Source organism: Opisthorchis viverrini (genome assembly GCF_000715545.1).
Source record: "Opisthorchis viverrini unplaced genomic scaffold opera_v5_124, whole genome shotgun sequence".
Lineage (NCBI taxonomy): Eukaryota > Metazoa > Platyhelminthes > Trematoda > Opisthorchiida > Opisthorchiidae > Opisthorchis > Opisthorchis viverrini.
Window position 1 is genome coordinate 801,357 of NW_008751781.1, and position 16,072 is coordinate 817,428.

The 16,072-nt window shown below is 41.9% G+C and overlaps 1 protein-coding gene across 1 annotated transcript in view; it reads left to right on the plus strand.

The window, feature by feature from the left end:
* Positions 1–7,247: 7,247 nt before the first annotated feature.
* Positions 7,248–16,072, plus strand: part of T265_06182 (hypothetical protein) — a gene marked incomplete at both ends in the record, with an annotated part of 12,591 nt that continues 3,766 nt past the window's right edge. Inside the window, 3 exons of the mRNA XM_009171383.1 lie at positions 7,248–7,430; positions 10,378–10,458; positions 13,215–13,610. Coding sequence (XP_009169647.1) covers positions 7,248–7,430; positions 10,378–10,458; positions 13,215–13,610 — 660 coding nt within the window. The remainder of the gene's footprint in view (positions 7,431–10,377; positions 10,459–13,214; positions 13,611–16,072) is intronic.

Here is a 16,072-nt window from a genome sequence, read left to right on the forward strand (position 1 = left end):
CGCTGTTACAACCACTTTTCCGATCCAATAACTGACCTATAGTTTACTCTATTAGCACGTGGTCAAGGTCACAGCGGCGTTTGATTTGAGTGAAACGGACCACTCAATGGTATCGTTAGGTAATGATTTTCTCTCTCGGAGTGCCCGAGGATATAAACTCAATCTAAAACCCTGCTAAACACTTACTTATTTATTTAAATTAACCACTTGACAAAGCACACACGGGTTGGTTTCAACCTCACATAAGTGGATACCGAGTTACTGTAGTTTGCAAGTCTCACTTTTAAATTCGTTCCTCACATCTTGATTTTTATTGGCTTAAAACATTTAGTAAGCCTTGTTTAAATGGGATTGTGCAGTGTGAATTAGAGCATGTGGAGATCAAATCCTGACCCAATAATATCATTATTGGGTGACATCATTATTGGTGACTCCCCCTAGCAGAGAAACCTGCATCAACCTCACTAGAAAAACTTTATGATAGCTGGTTTTTCTCTGACTGCCACAACCTTATCGTCAAATGAAGTGTTATTCCGCTGGTCTCTTTCGAACATGCACAAAACTAAGTTGCATGTGGAACAGTTGATTCGTCCTTATAAGTTTCAGAATCGCACTTTTTTCTGTTTTTAATATCATTAATCTTTGTATGCCATTCTACTGCTCAAAGCAGCTTGAATTTTTTCGGCCATCGCCAAGTTCTCTCCCGGAGGTTTTTCAAAGTGAAGATCTCAGTTCCCCGACAGTCATTTCATTCAATTTTAACTCCATGTGCTTCTAATATAATCTCCCCAGTATGTTTGCATTTGCAAAAGTGTGTTCGGTAACAAATGACGTTGCTCTCAACCTGACAAGTACATTGCCAGGTTACGAACTCTGCTAAACCCAAATGGTGTTTCGCTAATTAAGAACTGTTTGTCTTAACTGATCACACTCCACAGTTATACTACTGATAATAGTGAAAAATGTTCTTGAGTTGTCTAGATGTAATACTACACATAAGGTTGCTAAAAACTCCTCAACAACGTTAGGTCCTTTGGTTCGTCTAGACAGTGTATTCCGATATATCGAAAGTCATATATATTGGAAAATGGGGCGGTCTAGTGCAGCATATTCGGTTGAAGAAGACCATTTTGAAGGAGTGGTTCAGCTGATTCTAGTTAATTCCCCTGTTAAGGCCAAATTTGTGTCGAAATAAAAACACTTGGCCTATCACTGTGAGTTGTTTTTTTTATCACATCAAGGCCAATTTTCTGTGAAGCATTCGCGACCAGTCGCGATACGTCTCAGGCTACTTGAGACACGAGGGCACCTTCGCTGCGCACTTGAGCAGTATTGTAGTTCACAGTAAGTAAGAAGAACACGCAAGTACGGACACGGGTGTATTGTGTACACGCGGTCAAACGGGTTCGCTTTCGTGGCGGGTAAGCAAACAACTGAGTCATACATCCAGTCAACCCACAGCGCTCACGCGAGCCAATCAATCGGACACGGATCAAATCAGTCACTCAAGTCACACGCCAGATCGATAGTGGAACGACGAACGGACACTCACACGTGCAAACTCCCTCACACACCGAGGCAGCTACTACAAGCAGAAGTGTTGACACCGCTTGAAGGGAGTTATGATGACTTAGACGAATCACGGACAGGAAATACGCTTCGTGGGATAGTCTGGATCGGGTTTATGGATTGGAAACGACAAGTTGCAGGGGGTTGTGGGATATCTAGAACTCACGTTCACATCAGTTTCATGTGAGCAGTTGTCCTTCCCTCCTGGTGCCATTATTTTGGTGGAAGCGAAGCGCCCGACTTGAGTTTCACTATTGCTAGAGTTCATCAGCTGTGCATATCTTTGGCCATGAGGGATTTGAACTTCGTGCATCTGGCATGTGAGGCACGTACGTTTTTACCACTCTACCGGCGCACTCCTAATGCACGTAAATTACCACTTCTGAAGAGGGAACGTGATCACGCTTGAACGAAATGTTTGAGTTACCGGAATTCCTCATCGCGCCAGGACAGGTAGATGGTATTCCGAACGAAAGTGATGTGAAAGTAAGTAAAACGATAACGGCCGTCAATTCTGCTCTGAAGTAGCCACTTTGACGAGGCTTCAGCCTTCATTTCCTCATCTAGGCTTTTGGTTATGGGTTTTGGCAAGTTGGCATCATAGCGGTCCTCCAAAAACGGTTCTTAAGTGAAGAATTTACTTCGCACCGAAGAAAGTAGCCGATATACTAGATGGATCATATTCAACCAAAATGTACTTTGCTGAACATTCTCGTGATTTCGTTGAGTCATGCATATTTTGTGATTCTACCAAACCAAACAACTGATGTCAGGTGATCAGTTTTTGGTACCGAGCTAACGGTGTGGTTTTTTCACACCTGATGAGCTAACAGGAATTACTCAAGGCAATTTGTGACGAGATATTTCACCACAACGAGATACTAAGTAGTCTCACGAATCATCGAAACTTAATAGACAGTGCCTGATTACGACCAGTTCCGTTCCTACGATGCCTTCGATTCAGCTGGCAATTTGACCAGAAACCTGCCAAAATTGTGCTCAAGGTGTAGACGTAACATACTAACAAGTCTACTGGAAACTTTTCGGCAGACGAAGATCCGTTTTGCCCTTCTCACGGTTTATCAGGTAGATGCACTCTCGAGGTTTCCGTCAACCTTATGATCGAAAAAAACGCCATAAGTGAGAGATTCAGGAGGGTTTCAAGCGAATCTCCCATAGAAACCAGATTGATGATTAGATGAGTGTATCTGCGTTCACAGTCGTTTGAATCAAGGAAATCCTGAAGAATATGCTAGAAGCTTTATTAATGAAAATTATTTCTTTGACTAAGAATAATTTAAAGGACCCTTTAAGGACTCCTCATGGTGAGTGCTTTGGGTAGCTCCAGAAGTGAAATGAAAATTGTTCATTCTCTTAAAGTTTTCCCACTTTAAAATTCGTGTATTGACTATGGATTACAAAATATCACCGACTCCTCATGAAGAGTGATTTTCTAGGTAAAACTGGAAATCTTCCAGATTAATCAGTTTTGACTAGCGCTGATATAAAGCCCTTCTTGTTCCTCCCTGCTTCGCGCCATTTCACCCAACCTGGCTCGGAACTCACTGTTTCTGACTGTGAATGTTCCACATTGATGAACTTCCAATAGATTTTTCAATATATCGATGGAATTCACCTACGGTGTTTTCTTCAAGAACTGCGCAAGCGTGATATAGTCATAACAAAATATTCGGGTAAAAAAGACATTTGCGTTCCTCTCATGTAACGACTAAGATACCTCACCTTGTCAATACTTATTTGCCATGCGACCCAAGGAAAGCGCGGGGGCTGAGATACTGTTACGTTGCCCAAGCGTGGACATAAGTAGTCGAGAAGCCGTGTGTTTGGTTCGAATCACGGTTCATTCAGTCAGTAAGTTAGCTCCTTGACTGCAGGTTTGTCTCGTACTCTTTCAACAGAATAGGTCGAGAGCATTCAATGCGCGTATTTGAGGTGAATGTGATAGTTCATTTCAAGAGAAAGAAACCTACTTTAGCTGGAAGTGTAGGCCATACAATATCAGGTCTGATAACGCCTTCCAGGTGATGTAATCCTGGCACTGACCCGTATCTATGAGTGGGGGCATAATGAGTGTATTCGGTTTTTCAGTACGTGCTAAACTGAACCATCCCAGTCAAACGCCGTGTGAAACAGCGTGGGCAGGTTGGCACTGGGTGGCACCTAGTCAACCTACGAGACGGTACTGCACCAGCAAATGCAACCGCACACTGATGAACATCTTTGTCAACCTGCTGGCTCTAATGCTCATAATTGAATTCGCCTAGTTTCCAGGGTAAGGTACGTGCATTTGGTGTTTCGGAAACATTTGAATAAAGCTGGATTGTTCCTCGTGTAAGTAGTTAAGTTAAACGGTAGTCAGTAAACGAGATTTCATGACCTGTTTAAGTCCGGCATGACAGATATTAGTGAATACATTTGATACTCATCCAGCTGTTTAACCCTTCTGAGACTAGCTGTTGCACGAGGTAAGCGCGAAGACTGATGTCCTTGACAGAGGCTTCCTCATTCCATTCAGTGTTGAGTTGATGCAGCGCGTAGAAGTTTTTTTGCGTCTTGTCAGGAACAATTTGGGCCTCCATTTCTAGATTACCAAAGCCTACACAGAAGCGATCGAGATGTTGAGATTGGGTTTGAACCACAGACCCTCCGGTCAGTAAAATTGTACCTTAAGCACTGAGTCATCTTGATTTCTGTTGTGGCGTGCTTTGCGCAGCAAATATTCTAGGATACCAGTAAATAACCAAAATTTTTTTACCAGAATCTCCATTCCTCACAGATCAACTGATAAGTTGCAACTCTTGTATTTTTATCGGAAAACTGCAGAGTTGTGTGCATCTTTGAAAATTCTGCAAGGTAGAGCGGTAGTTGATATCTATTCACTTAAAACATCCTGGATATGCATCAGGTGAATTTCTGAATACGACTGCAGGTGGGTGTAAACAAACTTTTGCATGTATTTTATACTCTGTGGCGTGATGGCCAACCTAACGGCCTGGTGGCTCCGTGTGAAACATTGTGGAGCTGTGAATCTGGGATTCACCTTCAAGCTACAGGGCTTGAAACACAAATTAAATCGTGACAGATGTTTCACCGATGAATGCAAACTCAGATGCTGTCCTAGGCGGAGAATGTGCCTAAACCAAGCTGATGACACACTCTGAATGTAGACTTTCCAGAGGAATGTGAATCTCGCTATAGGAGTCATGACCTTTTAAAACCTCCATATGTTTTTGTGAGTTTAGGACAGACCCATGGGCTCAACGAAAGGTAAGATTGTACGGAAACGAAAGAGGAATTAGACCATACTGCGATATCTTTCATTTAAACTACACCCACTGGAATAATTAAACTGCAAAGCCATTTTTAATGCATTAGCCAACGACGACTATCCAACAAAATGGTTAGGGTGAAACATAGAGTGCCGTACTGCTGGCTTCGGAACCCTCTTAATTTATGTAACCAACCTTTGAAATTGATGTTAGTATGGGACGATTTGAGAATATTTTACTGCAAGTGAAGCTAATCGATGACGAAGAACCAGGAGGCATTGGTCAATATTTTATCCTTATTGGGAATCATCAATTGTGTGCGCCTAACAAAACTCGGACTTTCGAACCTACGAACCTACAGTCAGTGGTTGTATACTTAACTTGTAAGACGCGAGCGTCTGGAATTCAATATAGTTACAGCAATTACTGGAAATGGTGTGAATGCAGTGTTAGAGACGATACTAAGAATAGTAAAGAAAACCTATACGATTAAACGTTCTTCTGGCGTCATTTTGAACAAATGTTATGTTGGCACTACATTGGTCCACCGAATTAAACCGACTTACGCTGATGTCCTCGACAAAGGCTACATCATTTCATTCCGTGTTGAGTTTGGGCAGCGCGCAGAGGTCTCTTTGCGTCTTGTCAGGAACAAGCCGCAGTCTTGAACCTCCATTGGTCTGCATTCGCCTTTGTCATAAATGAGATGAGTTGATCCGCAAAGCTTTTTTTAATGAACTTTCAAGGCAAGATCCGGGAGATGATCGCTCATAGTTCACGTAAAACCTTGAAGCTAATCGATAACCTACAGATGGAGATGACTCAGAAACCGATGGTGAGCTCAAAAACCGTGCTTCTATTCGCATCCATCCGACCGACGCTTAATTAAGAGTAATCTCGTTTTACATTGCACTGTTACTTGGAAAGTAGTGCATTTTTTTTACCCAATTTCCAACCCCGAAATAAGTCTTATTCTGTGACAAGTTCTGGCGTAAGAACAAACTCCGAAACCTCACTTGTGGAACAGAACGAACTCGATTCCAATGGTCTTTCGTTCAAATGGTTCAACAGTTAATAAACGGAAACCTATTTATTTTCGCGTAGCGCTGGATGAAAACTACCTCCTGTTCCCACTCTAACCCGTTTCCATTATACCCTGAATCTCATCTACCTACCCTTTTACATCCATGGCGAAAACGAGTCGAACTTTTCCACTTCCATGATCATTTTTTCGCTAAAAATTCACAGCATGAGTCGCATAATTCGACGTCGTCCAAGGAACAAGCAAAACATTTGTCGTCTAGCGTTTCAAGTCCTTCCACAACTGGTCCACAATTGGCGAATGAAATTTGTTACATTACTTCAATTTGAACATACCGTATACCGGAATCAGACTTGTTTTTGGGTAACTTTTTAACAACTGCACGCTCACTTAACCACACTAGCGTTTGACATTTCCGGGTGACTGAGAAATCGTTATGACCACTTTAAGTTTGTATTGTTCAACTCCAAGAAATGGAACTGATTAAGTAGCCCAAAGTGAACCAGAGCCCAAAACACTTCTAATACAGGATATTACAGACATATTTTCTTATCTAATTTGTTATCTGTTTCATCTCCAAATCGTGTACACGAATTTCGCAAGTTGGTTGGTACCCTGTCCAGAAACGTCAGATGAATAGACAGTGCCATCGTGGATTCACGGTCACAATCTAAGGCACGGAGCAATAAAACTTAGTTATGTATCTCGATTTGTCGAATTTTCATTATCTCTCATCTGTGGCCCAGTTTGTGAAACTGCTTGAAGTTTTGAAAAATTGCCCGGAATCTTCGTAGACTACCTTAAATGTCGTTATAAAATTAACGAATTTTGATGATTTTGTTTTTATTTCCTTAAATTATCCCCAACATTGAATGGATTTGAAAAAGACGTTACTCCTAAAATACTCTGCATGAACTCCTGTGCATATCAAAGCTATCTACGACATCTCTATTCAATCGAGACTATCCCTAAAACCTCGAAATTACTCGCCAGGGACAAGTTTTCTCCGGGTTCAATAAGTCCGATCAACACACAAACATCGGATCTTACTTTTCTACAACATCGATAGCCTCACTGGTGTGTTAATAGTACAAAAACACAGCGTGACCAAATGTTCATAGCTGATTGGCTAGTTAGTCAATTGCGCATCCAGAACAACTATGCGGACACATCAACTTAATGCACTCTATTTTTCGATTAAATCTGACTCCAAACTCACTACCGCTTGTCAGATCGGTGATTTTACACAATGAAATCTCTGGCGATCGGGATATATTCGTGACATACACAAACAATATTTTGAAAAAAAAAATAACTTCATAAGGCTTTGAAATCAAGTGGATATCATGAGCCAAGAACTGCCGGGTAGTACTGACGCTGCAGAACGGTTAACTACTTCCAGCGATCGCGTGTTTACTGGAACTACATTCATGAGTAACGCAACCACTACGGATGGCTCATCGAAGACGAACATCAAACCACCACCTGTATCGCCCAGTCCCGCGTATCTGATGTCAATGCAAAAGCCGGTAAACAATTATTGTTCTTTTGCAAATGTGTTTTGTGAGTTTTTTCCATGGTTTTGCAGGATGTAGAGTGTAAAACCAAACGTGTTGGCAATCACTACAAATCGAAATATATCAGGGAAATGCGACACTTGTAGAGTTGTGTATGAAATTGCGTTCTAGGCCTGCCTCAGCCAAGCCTATTGAGGTCACCTAGTGCCTTTTATTCTCGATACTGGATTGGCTAATTCTCTTACTTTCCGAAGGGCAGTGGTATTATTTCTGGATTTTCAGCAAACGTCAAGATTGCAACTCTGACACTCGTGCTACATTGCTGATGAGTTATACGGGTCAATTTCGAATTCACAGCTTGATGTGAACTAATCCAAGTAACGGTACCGGAAGTTTGAAAACCAAAGTGAGACGCACGCAGCTTGTGCTAATCCCGCGAATGTCAGCCGACAATAAACTGGGGAAATTCCATCTGATTTAGTCTGATGGTTGCGTATGGAGATGTGGTAATTTTCAAGTGAACTTTTCTTCCTTACCTGAAGCCAGTCTATGCTGAAAAGCCGAGAACCACTGTTCAGCTGTTTCATCCTTATTGGAAATAATCAGCGCTGAGCGTCTCATGAAACCCCAGCAGGGATTTTCGAACCCTCGAACTTCCACTCAGTGGATGAACACTTAATCGTTTTGCCAAGAGCGTCTGACAGCAGTGTAATTAGTTCTCATTAAAACAGGATATAGCGCTGACCATCCATTAATCACAGAAGTCACGCGACGTGATCATGCATTGACTAGCTGCTCCAGTGAGGGCTCTTCAGATGGAATTTTTCTTGTCGTTCGACTTAGTCTCTCCCTGAGCTACTAATGGTTAGATGCACAGGTGGATATTTAACGTCTAAACTGCCAAAGATTCGGTTCGAACCTGTCTGAAACTTGGATGGTGTTACCTGAAATGAACTCACGATTAGATCCTTTGCTCGGGGTACAGCTGTCATGGTTTTTTAGGGAGAAGGAAGTTTGTAGTTTAATCACGCCATCTTCAGTAAATAAATGCACGCACAGACAGAAGCATGGGAAGACATACCACAAACCCAGTCTGGATAAAAAAAATCTCGAGTTCCACCGTGTTGGTTGTGGTCGGTTTCTGCCTCTCTCTTCTCCTGGTCCACTCAGGCTAATAAACGCCTCGCTCCATCACAGGTCTCTACGTTGATTTCAGAGTTTGTATTGGTGATTTGCAGCCTAATAAGGGCTAATCCTACGACTGTCTAGCCACATGTAGCCACAAGTTCGAGGACTAAAAGCTCTTTGAGCTACCGCATGACGAGGAATACTTAATGCCATGGTTTACCGCGTAGTTGCCACGTTGTTATACGTTGACACTAAGTTGTCGTAGATTTCATTGGTTGAAGACAGTTTATTTTCTAAGTGAAGATTATGTGGCTTGATTCATTGCCCGATATCCATAAAGATCTCGCAATATGTATAGCGGATATTCTGGACACTTCTGGTATAACTAATGAAATTCAACAATTTATTCAAAGAGATCTCTCCCAAATGTAACTGGCTCGCAATGGCTAGTGCAATATATTTTGAGAGTTAACTTAATCAATCCATACTTTCCATCGTTCCGTCTGTATTATTTCATCCAAATCCTTGCTTAGCGCTTTAGAAAATGCTTTAGGGTGTTCCTCCCGAACCAAACAGCCTACCGTTTATTTCGCACAACATGCTGAAAAGCAAAATGAAGAGAACCCACTGTGAGCTAACTAGTTATAATTCCTGAGACCAGAGTTGGGCAATATTGTATAGCGGATATTCTGGACACTTCTGGTATAACTAATGAAATTCAACAATTTATTCAAAGAGATCTCTCCCAAATGTAACTGGCTCGCAATGGCTAGTGCAATATATTTTGAGAGTTAACTTAATCAATCCATACTTTCCATCGTTCCGTCTGTATTATTTCATCCAAATCCTTGCTTAGCGCTTTAGAAAATGCTTTAGGGTGTTCCTCCCGAACCAAACAGCCTACCGTTTATTTCGCACAACATGCTGAAAAGCAAAATGAAGAGAACCCACTGTGAGCTAACTAGTTATGATTCCTGAGACCAGAGTTAAACTGGGCAATATTTCCCTCCAGTATGCAAAATAGAATGAATTAAGTTCTAATTCACACTAGCGCTTGGGTTTTTTGCTCATTTGCTGAATAAAAACGGTACACATTTGAGGTGACCATGATAACGTAAAAAGTCGGCCAGCTGTGAAACTGAGCGAGTTGTTACGTCTGTAGTAAAACCTGTTAATCCAGTATAGATGTTTATGCGGACCAGTTTATTTAGCGAATTTCATGCAATTCTGCTTCAAGCAAAACACAAAGTTGGCGCCAACTCGAGAGCAACACCTTGTTCACCAACCCAAAAAAAAAGTTGAAACCGGAGAATTTTCAGGAACCTTATGAGTAATCTCTTAGCAGTTTCCTACCATCTAGCACGTACCTCAGTTTCCACTTTGACAGGTTGAGCTTGTTGCAGAAAGTCACTTGTAAGCAATTTTAGTGGCAAGAGTCTAATCAGCAGTTATCATGTTCCACAGACTATTTCCACAAAATATGAAGAAAAGCCGTAAAATGACAAACTTGGCAACGGGGTTGCACCGTGATTGCACGCAAACCTAATTTAATACACACCGATGAAAAGTTCCGTAACTAAATTACCCAGCCAAATATATACAACCAGTGCTGTGAAAAGTTATTTCAGTGGGAAGCCACACACCTAAATATTTTATGCAAAGAAAGATCTCATCCAGTGTTGGCCCATCCGTCAGTATTTTCCTATCGCATCGAGGTATGTTACACGCGTCTTCCAAAGTCGGTAAACAGTTTTGAGCACTGCGCTTCTAGTTTGACAACTAACCACGTTCCCAACCATCCGGAACTGTACTTCACTTCGCCGCCTATTAGTTTGCCAACACAGCGGGAGCAAACGTCACGTTACTGCGCTGGACTACCTATGCCGTTAATCAGTACAACGTACTCCCAATGGTAAATGTAGTCAATACAGAACGCAAAAGAGTACTTTGTTTCAGGTGAGTGTGCACCAGTCAAATGCAATCACGTGACTAGTGCCGGCTATTCTATTAACTACCGACGCCGAAATCATCCTCACTTGTGAGCCTAAAAGTCAATATTTCATCCAGCTTTAGCAATGGAGGTCTAAATGTTTTCTGTTTCCGGGCCTGAAAATTAATTACAACGATGGCTAATGGACTACCCATAAGGTTGATGAAAACATTTCGACAACCCACGAGCAGTTTCTTCCGTTTTGACGCTCATCAGGTAAACGCATCATGAACGAGAAAGTCGGTTGGGGTTCAGGTGAGCCTTCCATGAAAACCAAGTTAGCATTCAATTAAGGGTATTTATTGTACAACTACCAGTTGTTTTGAAAATGCATCGGCATGCAGACATATTTATGTGCTGTGTTATGTAGCTCTCTGAGGTTCTCGATCACATTCACCTTATTCCAAATTAAATGTGCCGGTGATGATTTTTAAGCAGGTAGCTTCTCTGTTTTATTTGATTTGCGAGAATTTGGGGAACCTGACACTCAGGTTATGGTGAGGTGCATGAATTGTTATCAACTTCCGTGGACCGCCTTAGAGCAGACTACTACTGGGTGAACTCATCCGTCAGATTAGGTCACAGTAGCCAGGAGCCCTTAAGAGGAATACAAAGTTTTCCGTTTTGTTGTCTTGTTTGAGGGCACCCCAGGAAGAAAGACACTAACAATAACGTGATAAAATGAGAGGGATACACTTGTTTTCCCGTAAATGGGGTGTTGAGAATGAGTACAAGAAGACTTTACAAAACTAGTGCAGTATGGTTCCTCAAGCTAGACACCTACAAAGCTTTTGCTTTTGTTATGAAATTTTGTGCTATCATCCTAAAAAAATCGCACCAAAAATATCCCAAACCAATTCAAGCAACTGCACTAATTACAGGAATAATTGACAAACTTGATACTTGAAACTTGCTATAAGCTTCAGATAGATCAGTGGTTAAAGCGTGAATTTACTAACCAGAAGGTCCGTGTTTCAAAATCAACCAATGCCTCTCGACTGCTGTCGTCCAGACTTGGGCAACCTGGCATTATCTCAGCTCTCATACTTTCTTCGGATGATATGGCAGCTAGACACCTGAAGACGCTTCACGACATCTGTTTGCAGAGACCATGTCCGCAACCATAAAACAACACAGTCATTTCTGTAGTTTAGTACACGTGACCCTTAAGACCAAGTGATATGTAGTTTTGATGCCAAAAACGTGACTTTGTGCTTTGAAGCTGCAAGACGCATGCAGAAAGGTGGTACAACGGTGGTCAGTCTATTCACTAGGACTTGTGTTATACCTTCGTTTTGAAGAATGGAAACAATAATGTCTGCGAGCGCCAGATCAACAAGGTTCTCACCATCAACGATTTGAACACCAGGGTTTTGGGGACCTTTCAGAATTCGCCAATTTTCGTCGACGACGAAGATGAATAAGAACGGGAAGTGGACGTTCTTGTCAGACATCACCTTTTGTAGGAAAGATTTTGAGAGAGTCCATTCAACAGCTAACCACCAGCGATCCAGTTTTATCAGCTTTAGGGGGGGCTGTCTGTAAGATTCATCGTATAGTTCAGTATCTCACTTTTGCTGAAACAGTTTGGTGTGATTTCTATGCTTCAAAACCATTTTGGCATTTTCCGCTGAACTAAGCACATTGGTTCATCTTTTGTTGATCAAGCCAGAGTTTCCATTTAAGGTATGATCGATCAAGGGATGTTTTTATTCCTGAACCGTTTTCTTTTTGAGAACCGGCTGAAGTGTTTTGATAGCAAATATAGAGAAATAATACCGCTATTAACTAATGTGCCTTGATGTCTACCTCTAAGTATTTCAACTGAGATATTTGAAGCACCTCATTTTGTTTTTGGGTGACTGAATTCAAATCTTCTGTACTCATCAGTTTCGTTTGTCTGAACGTCTTACTATGTTAAGGCTACGCTCAATTGGATCAATCAGCCTGAGTTCTATGGACGAAATAGGACGGCAAAAATAATCTAATCAATGTTAGCTTCACTTCCAATCGAAATGTTCAAAAACCTTCCCCAAATAACCAACATTTTGTTCAGTGGAGTAACAAGATTAATGTAGGTAACATTGAAACATACTGTAGACGTAGAACACTACTCGCAAGGTTGCTGAAAACTCCTTGACAACCCACGATTGGTTTGCTCCTTCAGGCTCCTCAGGTTGGTTCACTCCCCATGCCCCCGTCAACCTGATGTTCCGCCTAAACCAAAACTGCATGAACTCCGAAAAATGCTGTTATTCGGTTTCTGCGGGAGACAGCTGAATATCTCCCCAATGGTATTCGCGTTCAAAAGAATTTGCTGCACCAGACCGCCTCATTTCTCGGTTGGTACTGCAGTAAATTGACGGTATGGACGTAGCATATTACTCATAAATTTTCTGAAAATTCTTCGATAGCCCACAACCGGTCTCGCCCATCTTGTGACTCATCGGATGGAAAACATATTATTTTGGTCATGAGGCTTTAATCCGTTGTGTATCTACCAATGTGTCCGCCTTGATTAATTTGTAAGCTCTAGTATTTATTCAGCTCCATAAATCGCTCCTTCCTCAGTTTGTTCAACTGTTATTCATTAGTTATACGACTTCCTCTATAGTGCCTGGCTTAGAATTGTCCTTCATCCGTTTCCTATTCTTACACAATCATTTCCATCTTTTCAGAACCGGGTGCCAGTTTTATTGCCGAAGGCTTGGGCTCCATATTGTGGTGACCTAGAATTGGCTGTATTTCATATGCATGAGTCCTACCCAGTGACACCAGGTGAAGAACAGCATGTGCCGTTATCCGTACCGTTTCTCCTGCATAACAGTTTGGGCATCCAAATGAATCGTTTTGATCGGCCTTCCAGATCTGTCATTCCCTATGGCAGACAAGGCGGTAAATATCTCCCCGATGCGGTCATCCATCCTGCCTGCGAACTCGTTCGTAGACATCGCAAGCCACTCGCTCGAGAAATTAGCAAAAGGGATTTCAAGCTAGAACGACAAAAGCAAAACGAAGCTCCCGTGACGCCACAGTTGTTACTCAATCAAATCCAAGGGAATTATTCATCGAAAGTAAGTATGGAACCATTTTTCTATGGTCTTGTGTTTATTAGGAATGTCGCCACTAACAGGACGAACATAGTAGGCCGGGGAGAGGCAGTGTCCAGAACGTTCTTACCATGAGTGTAACTGACCAATGCAGATGTAAGTAGAATGCGAATTCTGATAGAGTAAATTTTGGAGAAGCATTATTCCATCCGAGCGCATACTGAAGTAGCTGCGCTTCTTGACAACGAACCAATGTGCAGCTAAGATAAAGGATAATTTCACTAAATGTATGAAACTTCCTTCTGATAAGTCATCACTCGAGATGGCGGTCTGTATGTGACCATGTGAGGTGGCTCCAGTTGTATTAAACGACCGGTGACTCAATGTTCTCTCTGAATGAGAAGTAATCACACTGCTGATCGGGCACTCGTTGTCCAACGGTTAGGTGTTGAACCACTGACCGGCAGGTGGAGAGTTCGGAACTTTTTGAGTTTCTAGGGCTGCTCACTGCTGACGATTCTCAGTAAGGATGAATCAGCTGTACAGTGCTCTTCGGCTTTTGGGCATAGCCTAGGTTTACATAAGGGGTGACATCTCCACTGAATTACTCATTAATTGATAAGTAAATTACTGACTGGGATTTAAATGGATAAAAATGTATGTGGATGAATCAATTCCCCAGTATTATAGATGCTGTATTACCTCCAAAGATCAGTATGATGAAAAAGGACTTGATAGGATATTCCCATCCGGTTTTGAATTCAGAAGTCAATATTTTTGTGACCAGTCACTGCGTAGACATATGAATCCATCATAACTCAGCCATAATTCACCAGAAATCCCTGTTTGCTCTCTCATGCGTGTCTACTCTAAAACAGTGACTAGTTAGGCTGAGTCAAAATAATACAGCGAGAAGAAAAGGGCTGCAGAATCTTGATGACCCCTTTTATCTCTTCAACCGCAATACTAAAAACCATCAATACTACATCATAAATAGGGATAAATAGCAGCAAAACAGCGGAATGGGGCCAATCCTACTATGGGCCAATCAGGTCCGGCTTTAAAGTCCAAGGCAAGCTGATTTCCAATGGCCACAGTACGCCACGGCCTAAGCGAAAGCCTAACTACTTAGTAAAAAAGAAAGTGATTTTTATCAGACTGCAGTTTAAGGTAGATGACTAACCACAACCATACGGTGGTGTGTAAATTACTTAATGAAATAGGTCGTAAGTTCCTAGCCGCTCACCTACTGCTTCACTCATCCAGGAGACGATTCAATCTCTAATGTGTGTCATTCTCTCTGCCTTACACGTTGTGCACCAATGCATTTGCAGTTACGGTGAAACCTTACAAAAGCATTTCAGAAATTTTTTTGTTATTTGAGTCAGATGAACAGTCGATCGGCCGGTGACCTACGAGCTGAGATTCCAAAACCAGTTTCACCGATCGCCTAACATTGTATCCAATGTAAACATAGTTCATCCCAATTCAGCTTTTCAGCATTTGACTGCGTGATGTCAACACGAAACCTCTGGCTTTCAGCTTCAGTGGGGTCATGTTGCCCAGTTGACCCATCTACTGCAAATGAGAGATCACACGCTTTCAGTTTGCCTTGCATCTGGCTGGCCATGGGTCACATTTCACCGTTTTATTGCGTCTTAAGAGATAAAAGCGACTTATCGACATCCCGAAGCCTTTGTCATATCCCTATAATATTCATATGGATGAAAGGAACCCGAAAATCTGAACTTCCCACTTATCGTTTAGACTGACATTTGTATCTGAGTGATCACACAGCTAAGTAGTGAGGGTCAGCTTAGACTAATCGGTCTTTGAACAGGACCTCCCTACTGTTGACTAAAAAAAGTTATTTATGAAAGTCTCAAGCACTCGGTCCTTTCGACCAAGAAATGATACTTGAAGCGCGCGTGCGACTGAGACCATAGTCTCGGAGAGTCAAATTTACAGCATTTTTGTTGGCAATGAGGTTGGGGGACCATCGCCCTGGCTTCCACTTAATTAATTTTGGATGTCCTCGATTTATTACTCAATGAAAGCCTTGTGTAACTACGTTGCTTGTTGAAACAGCCGATTCAATATAGTTAGGCATCAAAAAGAAGGATCACTTAGGAGGCTGTTCATCTGTTCCTAAACCTCGTTCTCACAAACGTACCATTACCCCAAGTTCGCCGGTAATATTTTTTTCTGTAAAATTCACCAACACTGCGCACACAACCCTCTAGAGTACCGAGTAAATTACGCCCCGGCATCGCTGTCATGGCAACTTCACTGTCAAACAAACCTGCTACTCGTAAAACCATCAATCGGGCGGATTTCGCGAAACTTTAACATGTGATGTCTCTGATTTCATCAGAAAGTTTATGGACCATAGACCGACAGTGAGTCAGTCAAACTATCGAAGCAAAACTCAATGAGGTCACGGAAATGACTAGTCACAACTGTCTGGCAATTCGGTCAGCTATATA